The sequence below is a fragment of the Crotalus tigris genome, unplaced genomic scaffold (assembly GCF_016545835.1).
Source record: "Crotalus tigris isolate CLP2741 ecotype Arizona unplaced genomic scaffold, ASM1654583v1 scf7180000019496.3020429, whole genome shotgun sequence".
Lineage (NCBI taxonomy): Eukaryota > Metazoa > Chordata > Lepidosauria > Squamata > Viperidae > Crotalus > Crotalus tigris.
The window spans coordinates 466214-483402 of NW_024097566.1; the positions used below are offsets into that span (position 1 = coordinate 466214).

At 36.3% G+C, this 17189-nt stretch overlaps 1 protein-coding gene across 1 annotated transcript in view; it reads left to right on the forward strand.

Moving 5' to 3' along the window:
* Positions 1-17189, forward strand: part of OTOGL (otogelin like) — a 111013-nt gene that overhangs the window by 15597 nt on the left and 78227 nt on the right. The window contains exons 4-14 of the mRNA XM_039362937.1: positions 5549-5609; positions 6569-6667; positions 7972-8126; positions 9859-9980; positions 10459-10664; positions 11959-12086; positions 12750-12856; positions 13310-13416; positions 14027-14152; positions 14598-14706; positions 15544-15590. Coding sequence (XP_039218871.1) covers positions 5549-5609; positions 6569-6667; positions 7972-8126; positions 9859-9980; positions 10459-10664; positions 11959-12086; positions 12750-12856; positions 13310-13416; positions 14027-14152; positions 14598-14706; positions 15544-15590 — 1267 coding nt within the window. The remainder of the gene's footprint in view (positions 1-5548; positions 5610-6568; positions 6668-7971; positions 8127-9858; positions 9981-10458; positions 10665-11958; positions 12087-12749; positions 12857-13309; positions 13417-14026; positions 14153-14597; positions 14707-15543; positions 15591-17189) is intronic.

Here is a 17189-nt window from a genome sequence, read left to right on the forward strand (position 1 = left end):
TAATAGCTGTAACAATTTCTTCTTTAGTAATTAAGCCATTAATCTCTTTTTCCTGATCTTCTGTTAATTTAGGAAAGTTAACTTTACCTAAATAATTGTTTATATCTGTAGTTTGAATATTGGCACTCTTGTATAATTTTTGATAGTATTCTAAAAAGGATTTCTTAATCAATTCTTTCTGATAAACCAATTTACCATTATAATTTATTTTATCTATATTCCTCTGTTTCTGTTTCTTTCTTAACTGATAAGCCAACCATCTCCCTGGTTTATTAGCTTTACAAAATGTATTTTGTTTCATAAATAATAAATTGGTTGCAGCTTGATCAGCCATCAACATGTTAAATTGTGTTTTTAACAGTTTTAAAGCTCCTTTCACCTTTTCATCTAAAGGATTTGAAATTAAAAGTTTCTCTTTTAATTTAATCTCCTCTTCTAAATCTTTACGTTTCTGAGTCTGTTTCTGTCTATGCAAGTTATTCATTTTTATCAAGATACCACGCATAAAAGCTTTACTTGCATCCCACACCATTGACATTGATGTTCCCTTATTCATATTTAAAGCAAAATATTCCTTTAAACATTCCTTTAATTTATGAACATTTTTTTCTTGTTTAAATAAATTCTCATTCACCCTCCAGGATCTCCTGTCTTCTTTCTCAGCAAACAATTCCATCCATACTGGACTATGGTCAGACAATGTCCTAGGAAAAATTTTTACATTCTTCACCCTGTTGTATAAGTCTGTTGTAATCAAAAAGAAATCAATTCTTGAAAAAGATTGGTGTCTATCTGAGAAGAAGGTAAAATCCCTTTCTTCTAAGTTACGTTCACGCCAATAGTCCCTCAATTCCCAATCTTCTTTCATGTCAAAGAAGGCTTTAGGTAGTTTAGCCTGTTTAAAAAAGGTAGAAGAGCCTTTTTTGTCCTTTTGTATGTCTAAGACACCATTCCAGTCTCCCATTAAAATCACAGATCTATAGTCCAACAAAGTTATTTTCTGATGTAACAACCTATAGAATTGCTCCTGTTGCTGGTTTGGTGCATACAACCCCACAATAAGAATTTTCTTGCCATATAAACCAAGTTCAAGCATAACATATCTTCCATGAAGATCTGATTCTAACAGGGTAGCAGATAAGTTCTGTTTAACATAAATTACCACACCCCCTTTTTTCCCAGGGGCGGGAGATACGAAATGAGATCCCAAACGAGGATTGTTTAAGTATTTTTGGTCTTTAGATGTAATATGAGTTTCTTGCAAACAGATAACATCATTATTGTGTTGTTTCAAATAGTGGTAGATTTTTTTTCTCTTTTGAGGAATATTTAATCCATTAACATTCCAGGTCAGGAGCTTTGCCATCTCCCTTGGCCTTAAGCCTGGAGAAGATCCCCTCAAATTCTGCTACTGAAGAATATGTTGCAGAGCTTTTGGGTCTTGCTCCTCCCACCGGCACTGAAACAATTTGCTGAGTAGATTCTTTGATTTCTTTTTCTTTTTTCTGTTGTTCTTTTTCTTTACGTTTGTGTGCTGCACGGGTCATTCTCTGTTCTTTAACCTCTGCTTGAGACATCCATACCACCTGTCCAGCAGTCATCGCACCTGTATCTTCAGATTTCTGTTCCATCTCTTTATCACTCAGGACTTTGTGCATCATGGGCAAAGGTGAGCCTGCACCCAGGACCGTTTTATAAAATTCCTTAGCTTTAGCAACTGTATTAAGTCTATAACGTGTCCCCGCATGGCTCAAAACAATGCCCATCGGAATCTCCCATCTAAATGGCATTTGTCTTGCTTTAAGTTCATTTGCTAGAAAAGCAAAATCTTTTCTGCTTCTTAAGATTTTAGGTGGAATTTCCTTTAAAATAATAATATCTTGAGCAGCAATCTGGAATCTTTTATTGTAAAAAGTTTGTAGAATCTGATTTCGCAGGGACTTCTTAGCAAAATATATCACCACATCTCTAGGCAGATTCCTCTGTTTTGCAATCCAAGAATTAACTCTATAAATTCTTTCCACTTCCCCACGTAACTCATCTTTGTCTATATTCAAAATAACAGCCAAGTCATTGATCACCATTTCCATCAGATCTTGAGTTTTATCTTCTTTCAGGCCCCTTATTCTCAAAGCATATTCCATCTGTCTGTACTGGAACATAAGAATATCATCTTGTGAAGTTTCCACTTTTTTCTCCATATCTTGGAATTTATAGTCCAAAAGTTCTACTGTTTCTTCAATTTCCTCCACTCTAGAGTCCAGCTTCACAACCACTGAGGCCACTCCAGATAAAGCTAGAAGTATATCATCCCTCAATATAGTATTATTCTGTTCTAAAAGCTCCTTCATCTCTTTCTTCATTTCTTCCTTGCTTTCAGATTTATTCTGTTCCAAAAGTTGCTTCATTTCCTCCCTAAACTGTGACACAGCACTTACCATTATTTCTTTAATGTCTTGTGCTGATGTGCCAGATGGGGGAGGTGAGGGTGGAGTAGTTTTAGGTTGCTGCACTGAGGGTATTATTTTAAGTTGTTGTTGCACAGTAGAGGTAGCAGGAGAAGAAGTTAACTTAGGAGCTGTAGCAGCTGGTTGTCGTTTTGAAGCCATTTCAATTTATCTTTCTTTCTTCATAAAAATACCAATAAAAAGTAAATAGTCCAAAAGTTAAAAATAAGGTAAAATAGGATAAAATGGAATCAATTTAAAAGCTCCCAAAAGATAAAGAAAAACTTAAAAAGGAAAGCAGTATTAAACAACAGTTCAGCCAGTCCGTCTTTCAAAAGAAAAAAAAAAAACTTTCAAAACGCCATTTTACTTTCACTCTCACTTTTCCGCCCGGAAAAAAAAAGAGAAAGCTCAAAAAATAAGAAAAAATCAACACATGCTAAATGAACTAAATAAACTAAAAAAAGATAAAATAAAACTAAACTATAAATAAAATCCTTTAAACAGTTCTGTCCGGTTTAAGATTACTCACGGTTACTTTAAATACGGAGATGTTAGCGGCGTTTCGCTTTGTTTCCAAAGAAACAAAGACAGCTGAGAGGCGGAGAAGGCAATGAACTCCGAGGGAGCACTCTTTCTACCCCCCTAAAATAAAAATCCAGGGAGGGTTAAGAGGTTCTACCTCTATTCATGCGATCTCTACCCCTTCCCTTCGCCCGGGAAGGGGATTGCGAGCCGCGGGCCAGCTGATGAACGCTGTGCTCCGCGGATCTGACACCGTCTCAGGAGGACGGCTACAAAGTAGCCGCCATCTCCACCGCTTTAACCACCGGAAGTCCGGTTGTTGTTGATAGCCATTCAAAGTGGCTAGAGGTTGTTCCTGTTTCCTCCATTACTACTGCCAGGACAATCCAGGTGTTGAGAGGCATTTTTGCAGCACACGGCCTTCCAGATGTTCTGGTTTCAGATAACAGTCCTCAATTCACTTCTTCTGAGTTCCAGGCTTTCCTTCAGGCCAACATGATCCTTCATGTGACTTCGGCTCCCTTCCACCCCTCCACCAACAGTATGGCTGAGCGAATGGTGCGCATCACCAAGGATGCCCTCAAGAAACTGACTTACGGTGACTGCATCACAGCAGACTTTCTTCTTGCACACCACACCACACCGTGTACATCCACTGGGAAGAGCCCAGCTGAACTCTGCAGGGGTCGCAAACTAATAACTAAACTTGACAGATTGCACCCTGATCGGGTGGCACCTCTGGTCTCACAGCCATGGGCACCAAGGTGTTTGCAAGTGGGCGCTCCGGTTTGGACCTGGAACTACGGGCCCGGTCATCTTTGGATTCCAGCTTTAGTCTGCAAGGTTTCTGGACCTTTGTCCTATGAGGTGTCCTTGGGCAACAGCCGCGTTCTCCAGCGGCACATAGATCAGCTGTGTATGAGACTGGACTCTTCCTCTTCCACTCCTGATTCTTCTCTGGGGAGGGGAGGGTTATAGTGTGCATGTGGAAGATTGCTGTCAGCAGTCAACGGCAGCTGAGGAGGCTAGGGAAGGCCCCACTTAAGGTTCCACAAGTGTGCCCAACAGGAGTTCATGGGGACAAGGAACAATGCCCACACCATTACTTACTCCAGCCAGGGAGTCACACAGGGGGTACCCACACTACTCACACACACACTACACCACTCCAGACAGGGAGACTAACCGGGGGTATCCAAACAATTCAAAGACTACAAAAGAACTGGCATCAACCCAAGGAAACTGGCCCAATTCCAAAATTGCTCCCAGAAGGAAGTCTCTGGGAAAGGGGGTAGACAGAGAGGCGAATCCTGACTCTGGTACCTCTGGCACGGAATGGGAGGCCACAAGGTATTGGGGCATAGCAGCTACCCCGGACAACTTTCCTGCTGGGTTGGGGAGTGAGGGGCTGTGTTTCCAAGGAAGGTCCATTGTGGACCTGGAGAATACCACAAGTCCACGAAATACTGAGTGGGACTCAGAGGGTCCAGCCAGCCTAAACTCAGGCAGGTCAACCGGGTATGGGGAGGAGTGAAGTCCTGGTCTGCCAAGGCCGGTGGGCGAGCAAGCAAGCCAGGCAACAGAACCAAGGTTACTGGGGCTACCAGGCCAGCAAAGAAGGGGCACCGTAACCCCGGTAATTGAACAGGGAAGCCAAGGGTGTTCCCAGGGTCCGAGGAGGTTGCAACGGGTTAAACACCCACCCAAACACCTTAAGGAGTTTGTGACGTTGTTGTCAAGTCACAGGAAAAACAAGGCAGCTATGCTATAAATGAATGGTGTAGTTATGGGTTTTGGAGTGTCAGGTACCATTATTTCCAAAACAATAGCACGGCATCACACAAGGGTGTGATCCATGAATAACATATATATCCACAGTCCATGCATTTAAGTGATGGATTCTGATACCACGTCCATTCGGAGAAGTCGCACATGTGTGCGGAGTAAGCTTTATCTGGGAGGAAGGGGTGTTGTGTCCTGAGCCTGCAAAAGCAGGCTGGGGACATTGCTATGGTCCCAGGCTTCTGCAAGCTGCCCAGGACCAGACTGACCAGCACCAGCCTTGCGCGCATGCACGAGGCGCGAAAGCATGCCAGTCCCTGTAACCGTTTTGCTGGGGATCCGGTCACAAGATAAGAGGCCTGCAAGTCTCTGAGTTTGTTGTTGGAGTGAGCAGAAGAGAAATAAAGAGCTGTTTTTCCAAAATGTGTGATCTTCCTTCGCCATTAAACCAAGGACTTAACACCCACTGTACTACATTTTTATCTGTACTTCAACCATGGAGCAACATTTCATTGTTAATGTAAGAATCATGTGTCCTTTAAATGCCTTCACTTTGATAGTGTTCAGCATTGATAAGTCGCTTTTATTTTTCTAATATTGAATGAAATTATATTTGAATTCACTGTTAACTAATCAAGAGCTTTGAGCTTCCCCTGAGAGCAATCTTTATATAAACTTAAACTAATTAATTTTTACAATTAAATTGTAATTTATATAATTATAAGATTTGCTGATTTATTTTTGATTTGGATACTCACGAGTGGTTTGCTTTTCTCTCACCCTTCCTCTCACAGACAACCACTGTTTCATCAGATTTTCATGATGTATTTTCTCAGGCTCAAAATTCATCAAGAGGTCAGTAACCTTATAACCCAGCTAACTATAATTAAATATATTTGTACAATTGTCATGTTTTTTCACAGCTGTTAATGTGAATATTTGCCAAGTTCACTGTTTTAATAGTCAGAAGAATGCTGCAAAAATAGTTGGTTTATTGACATGGCAGATCAAATCCAATTTCAGACCAGAGGAAAAGAATAAAGTAGCTTCCTTTGATTCCACATACATACAATAAATAAACTGGAACAGATTTTTTTCTTTAACATGACAAGAAAGAATGTGACACTATACTAGGGGCCCAGTGAGTATTTATTTGCTTATGGGTTAAGAAATTTAAAAAAAACAGTCACTTACTTGTGTTCCAAGTCAGAAGGTAAACAGGGAGTATAATAAAATGCATTAATATTTATCAATCCATTAAACTGGGGGTGGGGGTGGGGATTAAAACTGAATTTTTCACAAACTGATCAACCAGTTACATTCTATTTCCAGTATTTCTGTCTGCTATGATAAAGCCAATTTTTTTTATTGCATCTTTGCTGGTTAATCCAAATTGCTGGCTTAGTCATTTCATTTAGAACTTTATACACAACTGCACGATCCATATAGGATTATATTTTTATCTTTGGATGAAAAATGCTTTTTAAGAATTCATTTCTGAAAGAATTTCCCCAGATGTTAAAAAAGGAACTAAATATGTGTTTCATCTTAACTGTGATAAAGAATTAATTTATGAATTGTGCATTTTTGCAGAAATAAAAATTTTTAAGTAGAAAAAACAAATTTAAGCAGCTTATATGGAGAAGAATAACAGAAAGCTAGTTGTAGGATGATTTATATTTATTTTGGGCAATCTTTCTCAACTGATCATTCCTTGGATGTGTAGAAATGAAACTGGTCTGGGAGGTACCAGTGCCTGCTTAAGAAATTCCTCTAATCTGAACCCTTATTGACACCTATCTTTTTTTACGAAGCTTCTTGTTCTCAAGATTGTCTTAATGGAGCAGTTTGCACAAAGACAGGAGTTTGTGACTGCGAGACATTTCAGGCACAGGGACAGCGCTGCCAAATCAGTAAGTTCCATGAGAAGGTATGAAGCACTTTTATCATAGGTATATTGCAAAAGGATTCAATCTCATATTTTAAGAATTCAAGCTAACGTTTTGCAAAGATGTAAGTACTGTTAAGCCTAAATGTAACTTGTCATTGTGATTCTGGATCATCCTAGACATTCTTTTAACTGGTTAGACTGCTAGGATTTTTTTTAAAGTCTTTAAAGGGGTTTTTAAGTGTTTGGGACATCAGTTCTTCAAGATAGCCTAACTCAGGAAACAGAGTCTGAAGGAACCAAAGGAACTCTATTTTACTGTGTAACGTATAATTATTACAGAATCTTGAAAGTCTGCCAGCTTCCTTCTGTCCTCTCTAATGCCACATAGAATCATGGTAGTGTTACTTTAAGTCTTTTAAAGTATGCTTACTACTTTCTCAGGACTGAATTTTCATTTACAGACTCTTTCATGAATTAATGGCTCTTACATTCCTTCCCCAACGTTATCCCACACACCACCTGACTGCAACCCTTTGTAACTGAACAGATGCAGAGTATGAATCTTTGAGGGTGTGTGCAACACAAAAGCCTTGAACTCAGTCCCCAAAGATTTACCATTACAATAATTACTAATTTGTATTTAATAAAAATGGGAAATTGTCACAGGTAAGTATTAAAGAAAATAATATGGAATCTTTAAGTTTCAGTTATGGTCCCCGATCACTTTTGGAGATGCCATCGAGCACATAATTCAGAAGTCAAAGGTTATCCTCATCTTGGAAAATTTTCTGCAGTATTCTAGTGGTACACCTAAGAAATCTCAGTACCATGGTACTATACTGTTTGTGGTGACAAGCTTTCATAATTTTAACATTTTTGCAACATTCTTGCAAAAGCCTCTGTTAGAATAAGTTCCAATTTAATTCTGAAAAAGCCCAATTTGCATAGATAATCTTCACTATTTTTTCATGCACCAGTGTTTTCATGTCATTGCAATATTCCTGAAGAAGCAAGGTGAAAAGATGCCAGCTCTTTTGAAAAAGACAGCTACTGCAGGAAATATTCAGGAAGTTAATCTAGTTATAACATTATCTAGTTGTACTTTAATTTGTCTTCAGAGCATATTTTATAGAATTTCTTTATTTTTATTTATTTAAATTTCCATCTGTAGGTTCTTTTTAAACATCTGATTATATTGTGATGTTTCATGTGTTTGGGTTTTTTTTACAACATAATATGATAAATATCTTTGGAATGGGCAACACTCGTCTGAAATGATTGTTTCTGCTGGCATGGCTTGCAAACAAGTATATTTGTTTTCTTTAGTTCCAAACATTGGCAAAGACAGAGGTGGGATTTGCAAATCATGGGGACAATACCACTTTGAAACATTTGATGGCATCTACTACTACTTCCCAGGAAACTGTTCATATATTTTTGTGAAAGATTGCAGTGATCCAGAACCTCAGTACACTGTGTGGGTAAGATTTGAAATTGGGTCAAAAGGGACCTGAAAAGAGCAGGCTCTTTTCTGTCAATTATGTAAGAGATTCCTTTGTACTGTGTAACTCTGTACTGTGGTTTAGATTATGATATGAAAAGAGAAAGAATTATTTCTGTTCTTTGTTCACTTACTATTCTGTGGTTCAGTTTGTGTTCATGATTCCATTCATTGACCAATTAACAATTATTTGGTTCTGAGATCAAAAAGCATTCTGGGCAGCCAAAGGATAGGAAAATGGGGAAGTGATAAGTATACTTTAATTATATTAGTCAATATTGTTTCTAATATTATAGAAATATTCTATAATATATTATAGAAATATTATAGAAATATTTTCATTACCCATAATCCCTAGACATTGGTCTGAATTCTTATACACGTTTCATTTTGTAACCTTCATATGGATTTGATAGAATTTTGTTACTGCTAGATCTAATTTTGAATACATTAGGTAGATGATGGGGATTTAGTAGCCTACATTTATCTAGTAGATTGGAAAGATAGGTGTATTATCTATAAGGTTTTCAATCACACAAACATTTTTACAAGAAAAAGGTACCAGAAGATTTCCTTACTGAGGGGCACAAAAATCCATTCAGATATTCCCTAATAGATTGCAGATAATTGCAGATGATAAAATGGCTGTCTGTGGTTTTCCTTACTACTCCTGGATGCCAATTAGTTGATTCTACTACTCTAGGCTGAACTATTACACTCACTGTTTTTTCTTTTCATCATATGAATTCAGCATTATTAGTTTTTTGAAATATTAATATATTCTGTATTGCCATAGAATATCTTATGTGAAGATTAATAAAAATGAGATCAGAATCAGCATTGAATCAAATGATGATCAAAGAATTTTGAAGTTCTGAAATTAGAAAGCACACATATTTAAAATCCTCAGATTAATGTTAATAATACTATTTTGATATTCCCTGAATTGCTGGTGTAAGGGCATGGTTTATCCGATTGATTAGCAAGAACAATAGTAAAGCCCATCCTAAAGCCATGTTTCCTATAGCAAAAATTTTTAAGGTTGCATTAAGACTGCATGTAACAGTATTATTGAATAACTGTTTTAGGCTGGCAGCAAACTTAATCATGTTCTGATTAGTAATAGATCTATCTATCTGTCTGTCTGTCTGTCTGTCTGTCTTATTATCATCAATCATTATCACCTATCATCTAACATCTAACATCTGTCACAACATTTTAGTACTTTCATATCTTCACAAATATATACGTACATAACAAATACACAAATGGTTAACCTGGTATGGAGTGGGTATTTTTATTAGACAATTCAAGATGAATATTCTGATTAGCAGAATGAACTTTTAAACACATAAGTGTTAACCCAAGCAGAGTTTTCAAGGTTAAAATCGGCACCTTGAGTTGGATCTGTAACCCTCTTGCTAATCAGTAGAGTAATCTCAATGTAGGTGTTACACTTTTAAACCTGTTTTTATGAAACCTCAATTCTGAAGAGTGCATATGATCTGATAGTGGAAAATGTACCCACCATACATTATACATGTTAATATGCGTACATTTTTTCTTTAGAGACATGTACACTAAATATGCTATTGAAAAACTGCTCCAAATATTTCTAGTTTGCTTCTTTTGAAAAATAAATTGCATAAAATAAGTTTTACATACTTAAAAATATATTCTTATGTTTTATGTATCTATTTCTTCTCTTTAAGATTAATAATAGTCCTCACTGTGCTGGTTCAGTGTATTCTTGTTTACGGTCAATAAGTTTGTTCGTTTCAAATCAGGATGAAATACACATATCGGGACATGATGTTAGAAAGGGTAGAATCAGGTAAAAACAATTGAAATGTTTTCTTATGTTTCTTAAAACAACTAACGTATTCAGAGGAAAATTATTAAGTTATTTGTCTTATCGTGAAAGTTTGATGATGAAAATATTCAGTTCTGGTTGACATGAAGTCACAAAACCTAGAATAGAATTCCTGTTTTTCCCTTTCAGGGTTACTAGCAAGATTCTGTGAGATTATAGCCAACCAGCTAAGAAAGGGAATCTCACAGATGCTAGTTGAATATCATTGAAACAATATTATAACAAATGTTAATATTTGTATTATATAAAAATAAAAAAGGCTTTAAATAAAAAAATAAATGCATTTGTTATAAGTTGCATTTTATGTACAAAAAGGTGATTTCAATATTATATTGCTATGATTATTTTTTTTAAAAGAAATATAATATTTTTATGGGTAAAATATAGCAGGATAATAGCTAGCTGACATCTTTAAATTACACTTTATTTTATTTTTCAGGTTGTCTTTGCCCCAAACAGTTGGAAATATTTTCATTGAGAAATTAGCAAATTATATTTTGGTGAAAACTACATTTGGCTTTTCCCTAGCTTGGGATGGAAACTCTGGGATTTACATTAAATTGACAGAAGAACACAAGGGAAAAACATGTGGTCTCTGTGGAAATTATAATAACAACACATCAGATGATCTCGTATTACTAAGTAGTAAGCATGCTAAAATATATGATGATAAACCCAACCATTTCCTTGTATTCTACTTATTTGTAATTGTCATAAAAGAATATTACTAGGCTATTGAATCTGCTGTGGATGGTAATCGCATATATTTTGCAAGTTGTGAGGTGAAAACTATATAATTATTTAACAGTGATATAATGTATTCAAGGTTCATAATGTCATTATGATTCTTATGACTTAATCAGTGGTGTTAATACCACTTTATAACACCTTGGTAAGGCCACACTTGGAATACTGCATCCATTACACAATGTAAAAAAGATGTTGAGACTCTAGAAAGCGTACAGAGAAGAGCAACAAAGATGATTAGGGGACTAAAACATAAAGAACAATTGCTGGAATTGGGTATGTCTAGTTTAATGAAGAGAAGGACTAGAGGTGACATGATAGCAATTTTCCAATATGGCAGGGGGTTGCCACAAAGAAAAGGGAGTCAAGCTATTCTCCAAAGCATCTGAAGGCAGGACAAGAAGCAATGAATGGAAATTAATCAAAGAAAGAAACAGCCTAGAACTAAGGAGAAATTTCCTGACAGTTAGAACAATTAATCAGTGGAACAACCTGTCTTCAGAAGTTGTGATGCTTCATCACTGGATGTTTTTAGAAGAGACTGGACAACCATTTGTCTGAAATAGTATAGGGTAGAGGTAGGCAACCTTGGCTCTTTTATGACTTGTGGACTTCAATACCCAGAATTCCTGAACTAGCCATGCTGACTCAGGAATTCTGGGAGCTGAAGTCCACAAGCCATAAAAGAGCCAGGGTTGCCAACCCCTGGTATATGGTTTCCTGCCTGAACAGGGGGGTTGACTAGAAGACCTCCAAGATCCCTTCCAATTCTATTATTATTATTATTATTATTATTATTATTATTATTATTATTATTATTATTATTATTATCATCATCATCATCATCATCATCATCATCATCATCATCTGCCTATTGCAAATAAGGACATATTTTGAAATGGCATAAACTGCAAAGACTAATGAAGTGAATTTGTGTGTATGGCAAAATTTAAACTGGATGTTTCTTAGGTGGTCTTGTCCAACATTAATAAGATATATTAGTATCAGCTTTGATTGTAATAACTCCATGTCAAGGTTCAAATTGATGTGATGGCAGACATGTTATCTATTTTAAAGGAAGTATACATAATACGCATGATTTACAATCTAGGGATCCATCATTTGAATAACTGCACTTTGAATATCCTATTGTGTATGCTGGGCTATATATAACATTTATGTTTTTAAATAGGTGACTATACAGAAGATATAGCTAAATTTGCTAATAGTTGGGCTATACAAATCCCAGATGATGCAACCTGTGAAGCTATTGCATCTAGTTTTCCTAGTCCTTGCAACATTGATACAGAATCTTACGAGGTAAGCAGTTTAGGTTGCAATTTAGTATAAAATATTTATTTTTATTGGCCTTGATTTCAAGAGACACAAGTAAAAGGAAGTTTTGGAGAGCAGCTTTTCTCTTCTTTCCCCTTGAAAAACATACTTGGAAGGTTGGAGGGACTGTCTTTGACTTATGAGGAATGACACACTAGAGTCGAAAGTATCTCACAGAACATCTTGCATTATGTTTCAGCAATGTACACAGGATAGTTCAGGTCATATCTCTACAATAAACACAACTGATATAATAAAATATCTACTGGCCATTCAAAATAATTATTAGGTTAGGTTTATAAATATAATATCCTTGGATGGGGGGGAATATTTTGCATGTTTAAATTTCCTTTTTATGACCCTGTAATCCCTTAATTTGGGGTAGAGTTGAGGCGACTGGATGGAGCCAAGCATTTGCTGGCTGGATTTCCTTTCTCACACCATGCAGTTCGCAGCAGATATTTTTTCTTTGCACCCTAGGAGAGAAACATTAGCCACTACCTAGGCTTGAACTCTCAACTTTCTGAGTGGGAAGAGAGAGCTTTCACCACTAGGCCAACATGCCACTCAATTTTTTTGCATGTTTAATTATATATATATATATGTAGGTATGTATATATCTCAATACGATTTTCATTCTACATATAGAGTATCTACTTCAAGTGCCAAATACTCCTGCAGTTTCCTTTTCTAAGTTGTCATCAAAGCATAGATCCTTATCCCTACATTTCCAGCTGCATGAATGACCTATGTAGGTAAGCTGAATATACTTTTTTATTTTGTTTTGCAGGCTTATTAGTCATCATTATTGCTATTTTGCCTTTCTCTACTCTAACACAGAGGAACACATCTACTGTAATGTCTCTTAACTACAGTAAGAGTGAAAGAAATGGCCTCTTGACTTGCAACAGAATAGCTGGAAATGAATTACTTCCAAAGTATTCCTAGTTTAGTGCTAGTTTAGTTATTCCTCCCTCCCTCCCTCCCTGCGTATCACAGTTCTCCTTCTTCCAACTTTTCCCCCCAAAATTATAGTCATCTGTAAGGGTAAGCTGATAAAATATCAGCTCGATGATGGCTGAAATTTGCTATAAATCTCTGCTGGAATCTTAACTTATTTAACACATTTATTATACTTAGTGAAAAGTGAATAATCAATACATAAGCATGTACAATAACTAACTAAAAGTTTCATTTTGCTGTTTCAGAAAGGATGATGATGAAACCTATTGCCGAGCAGTAACAGAATATGCTCGCTCATGTTCACATGTAGGCTATCCTATTAGAGATTGGAGAGATGACTTTCCAGCCTGTAGTAAGTGTGTTTTAATACTTTGATCAATCAAAAATTAGTTTCATGATGTTAAACAAAAGCAAAAATATTTATTTAATATATTAGATCACTGAACTATAATGGGTAGCATATTGCAACTGTTCTACAAAAGAACGGAACCACTTTAATCAACAGTCCTACATATTTTAAAATTTGGCTTCATAACCAGAATGTTTTAGGGTATGAAAATGATTCAGGGTCATGTTAAATAGGCTATATAAACTCAACAGAATTTTTAAACTTTTAAATAGTTATATGTAACTCTTCATATTAAGTCTCAGAATGATTTAAATTTCAGGGTGTCTTTTTTGTGTCTCTGGTCTCTGACTATAATAAACATTGACTTGACTTAATGTGTGCTATTATTCTTAAATATAAAAATGTACATTTCTGCGTCTTAATATTCATCATACTAAGACTTAATATATAGGTTCTTTATTCTAAATTTGATGGCTTTGGCAAAGTAAAATCTTAATTTAGAAAGTTATTTATATGTTTAACCAACATTTTTAAAAGAAAATAATGCATACTTTTTCTCATTAAAGTGAAGTATACTGGAGTATAATCATTCTTACCTAACTTATTATTTTAGCTGACAGTTGTGAAGATACTTTTATTCACCGGGATTGTATTAGCTGTTGTCCACCAACCTGTACTTTTGAGAAAGACTGTCTAGGTAGTAATCTCCATTGCTTAGATGGATGCTATTGCCCAGATGGTAAGTGAACTTTCATCAGATGAATTATTTTAATAATAAAGTTTCTGTATAGCAAAGAACTATTTGTCTTATATCTTTAGAATTTACCATAGTTTTTAAGGAATTAAATTTTTATTAAATGTGGTTTTTCCTTAAAACATTGCTAATAAATAAGAAATGAACTGAAATATAGACCATTATATTCTATTCTTAGTTCAGCTTTCCAGACCTCTTTCCATCAGTCTCTGCAAGAGTTTATTGTAGTATGCAGTAGTAAGGCCACTATTTCATCTCATTTAGATTTGAAGGGATATCCATTGACAGTATCAGATGCAGACTGGGTAATTCATTACATAATTATTTTAACTTCACTCTGAGCTATACTTTGTACATATTTAACATGTACTATCTTTTATATATTGTGATCTCTTTACATTTTTGCAACCTTTTTATTTTTACAAACTAGGCCTTATAATGGACAATGGAACTTGTATTTCTGCATCAGATTGCCCATGTGTTTATCATGGGACAGCTTTCCCTGTAGGTTCAACAATTGAACAAGAATGTAGTAACTGGTATGTAATTGTCAATAACCTCTCTGATTTGTGTGTCTTGCCAATATTTGCTTTGTTTTATGGAGAACATGAAATTTACACCACAGTTCCTACTGTGGAATAGGACAAAGGAGGGAGGCTATATGAAAATCATTTATTGACTTTGACATAATAGTTTGAACTGGTGGTAGAAGAAATCTTAAGCACACCAAAGAATGAACCATTCATATATTTGATTACCTGATTATAAGTGAACATTAAGACCTCTAAACTGGATTGAGGTTTTAGCACTGCATGGTGATCTTTACCCTTTCACCATTTTGTACAATATCACTCCTTTTTAAACACTGTGGATCCATCCTATCACATTTTACTTTATAGCTTTAGTACCCACATTAAAGTTGCAACCAGGTAGACTAGTCAGACAAAAGAATATCAGATGGCTCCAGTTTCTACCCTTCAGTTAGAGACTCATATCATACCATAACAACTTAATTGATTGACTGAGGATTGGCAATATATGGTGGCAGCCAAGATGAAATTGGCTGGTGTTATTGATGAATATACATACATTTCAGATGAGGATTGCTCATAGATTTGTCTTCTCAGAATTAAAGCATACAGATCTCATTCTGCACTGATTACTCAAGTACTAGGAGCAGAAGTGAACTCATACAGCCTGGTCTGGTCTGTTCTGTGTGTGAAAGAAAAACAACAAAAGGATATTAACCCCTTTATAGTTATTTTTATGTACTATAACAAAAGGGCTATTATATAATATTGTGTTATAAACAAATTTCAGTCCTCAATCCCCAAATATATAAACATTTTAAAATTTTTATTTTAAATTTTGTTTAGCATTTGTATGGGTGGTGTTTGGAACTGCACTGAACATGATTGCCCAGGTAATTTTTTCTTATAAAGATAATTCTATTTGTGTGTGTGTGTGTGTGTGTGTGTGTGTGTGTAGAGAGAAAGAGAAAGAGAGGGAGGGAGGGAGGGAGGGAGGGAGGGAGAGAGAGAGAGAGAGAGAGAGAGAGAGAGAGAACAAACTGTATTCAATTTAGGTATAGTTTCTTTGTCTTTTTTATTTATTAACTTGAAATCTTAATATGTGTGTATATGTGTTTGTATACATATGCACATTTAAATACCAAAAAACCTGAGAAGGTAAACTGCAAAATCAATTTAAAACATAAAATATAATAAATGAATCAATACTGTCCATCATTAAAATCTTGTCCAAAAGGATTAGTTTTGAAAACAAATCATTTTACCATGGACATTAAATGAATCACATAGTCATTAAGGAAATCCAGATTCCCCAATTGATATTGTTTGTTGGAAACTGGCTGGGAAGGTCACAAATCATGACTATGTGACCACAGGATGCTGCCACAGGTTGTAAATGTTGGCCAGTTGTGAAGCATTCAAATTGCATTCATGTGACTGCAGATAAAGTACGATGGTTGTAATTTCAAGGACAGGTTATAAATGACTTTTTTCAAGGCCATTGTAACTTTGAACCATCATTAAATAAATGATTGTTCATTCATTTATTTGTTGTTGTTGTTAATTGCGAAGTTGCGTCCGACCCATCGCGACCCCCTGGACAACATTCCTCCAGGTCTTCCTGTCCTCTACCATCTTCTGGAGTCCATTTAAATTCACACCTACTGCTTCAGTGACTCCATCTAGCCATCTCATTCTCTGTCGTCCCCTTCTTCTATTGCCCTCAATCTTTCCCAGCATTAGGCTCTTCTCCAGTGAATCCTTCCTTCTCATTAGGTGGCCAAAGTACTTGAGTTTCAGCTTCAGGATCTGGCCTTCTAAAGAGCAGTCGGGGTTGATCTCTTCTAGGACCGACCGGTTTGAACGCCTTGCAGTCCAAGGGACTCGCAGGAGTCTTCTCCAGCACCACAGTTCAAAGGCCTCAATTCTTTTGCGCTCAGCCTTTCTTATGGTCCAACTTTCACAGCCATACATTGCAACTGGGAAAACCATGGCCTGGACTATGCGTACTTTGTTGGCAGGGTGATGTCTCTGCTTTTTAGAATGCTGTCTAGATTTGCCATAGCTTTCCTCCCCAGGAGCAAGCGTCTTTTAATTTCTTGGCTGCAGTCCCCATCTGAGGTGATCTTGGAGCCCAGAAAAATAAAATCTGTCACTACCTCCATTTCTTCCCCATCTATTTGCCAGGAATTGAGAGGGCCGGATGCCATGATTTTGGTTTTCTTAATGTTGAGTTTCAAGCCAACTTTTGCACTCTCCTTCTTCACCCGCATCAAGAGGCTCTTTAGTTCCTCTTCACTTTCTGCCATTAGAGTGGTATCATCTGCATATCTTAGGTTGTTGATATTTCTCCCGGCAATCTTAATTCCAACTTTTGATTCATCTAGCCCTGCCTTTCTCATGATGTGCTCTGCATATAAGTTAAATAGGCAGGGCGACAGTATACAGCCTTGCCGGACTCCTTTTCCAATTTTGAACCAATCAGTGGTTCC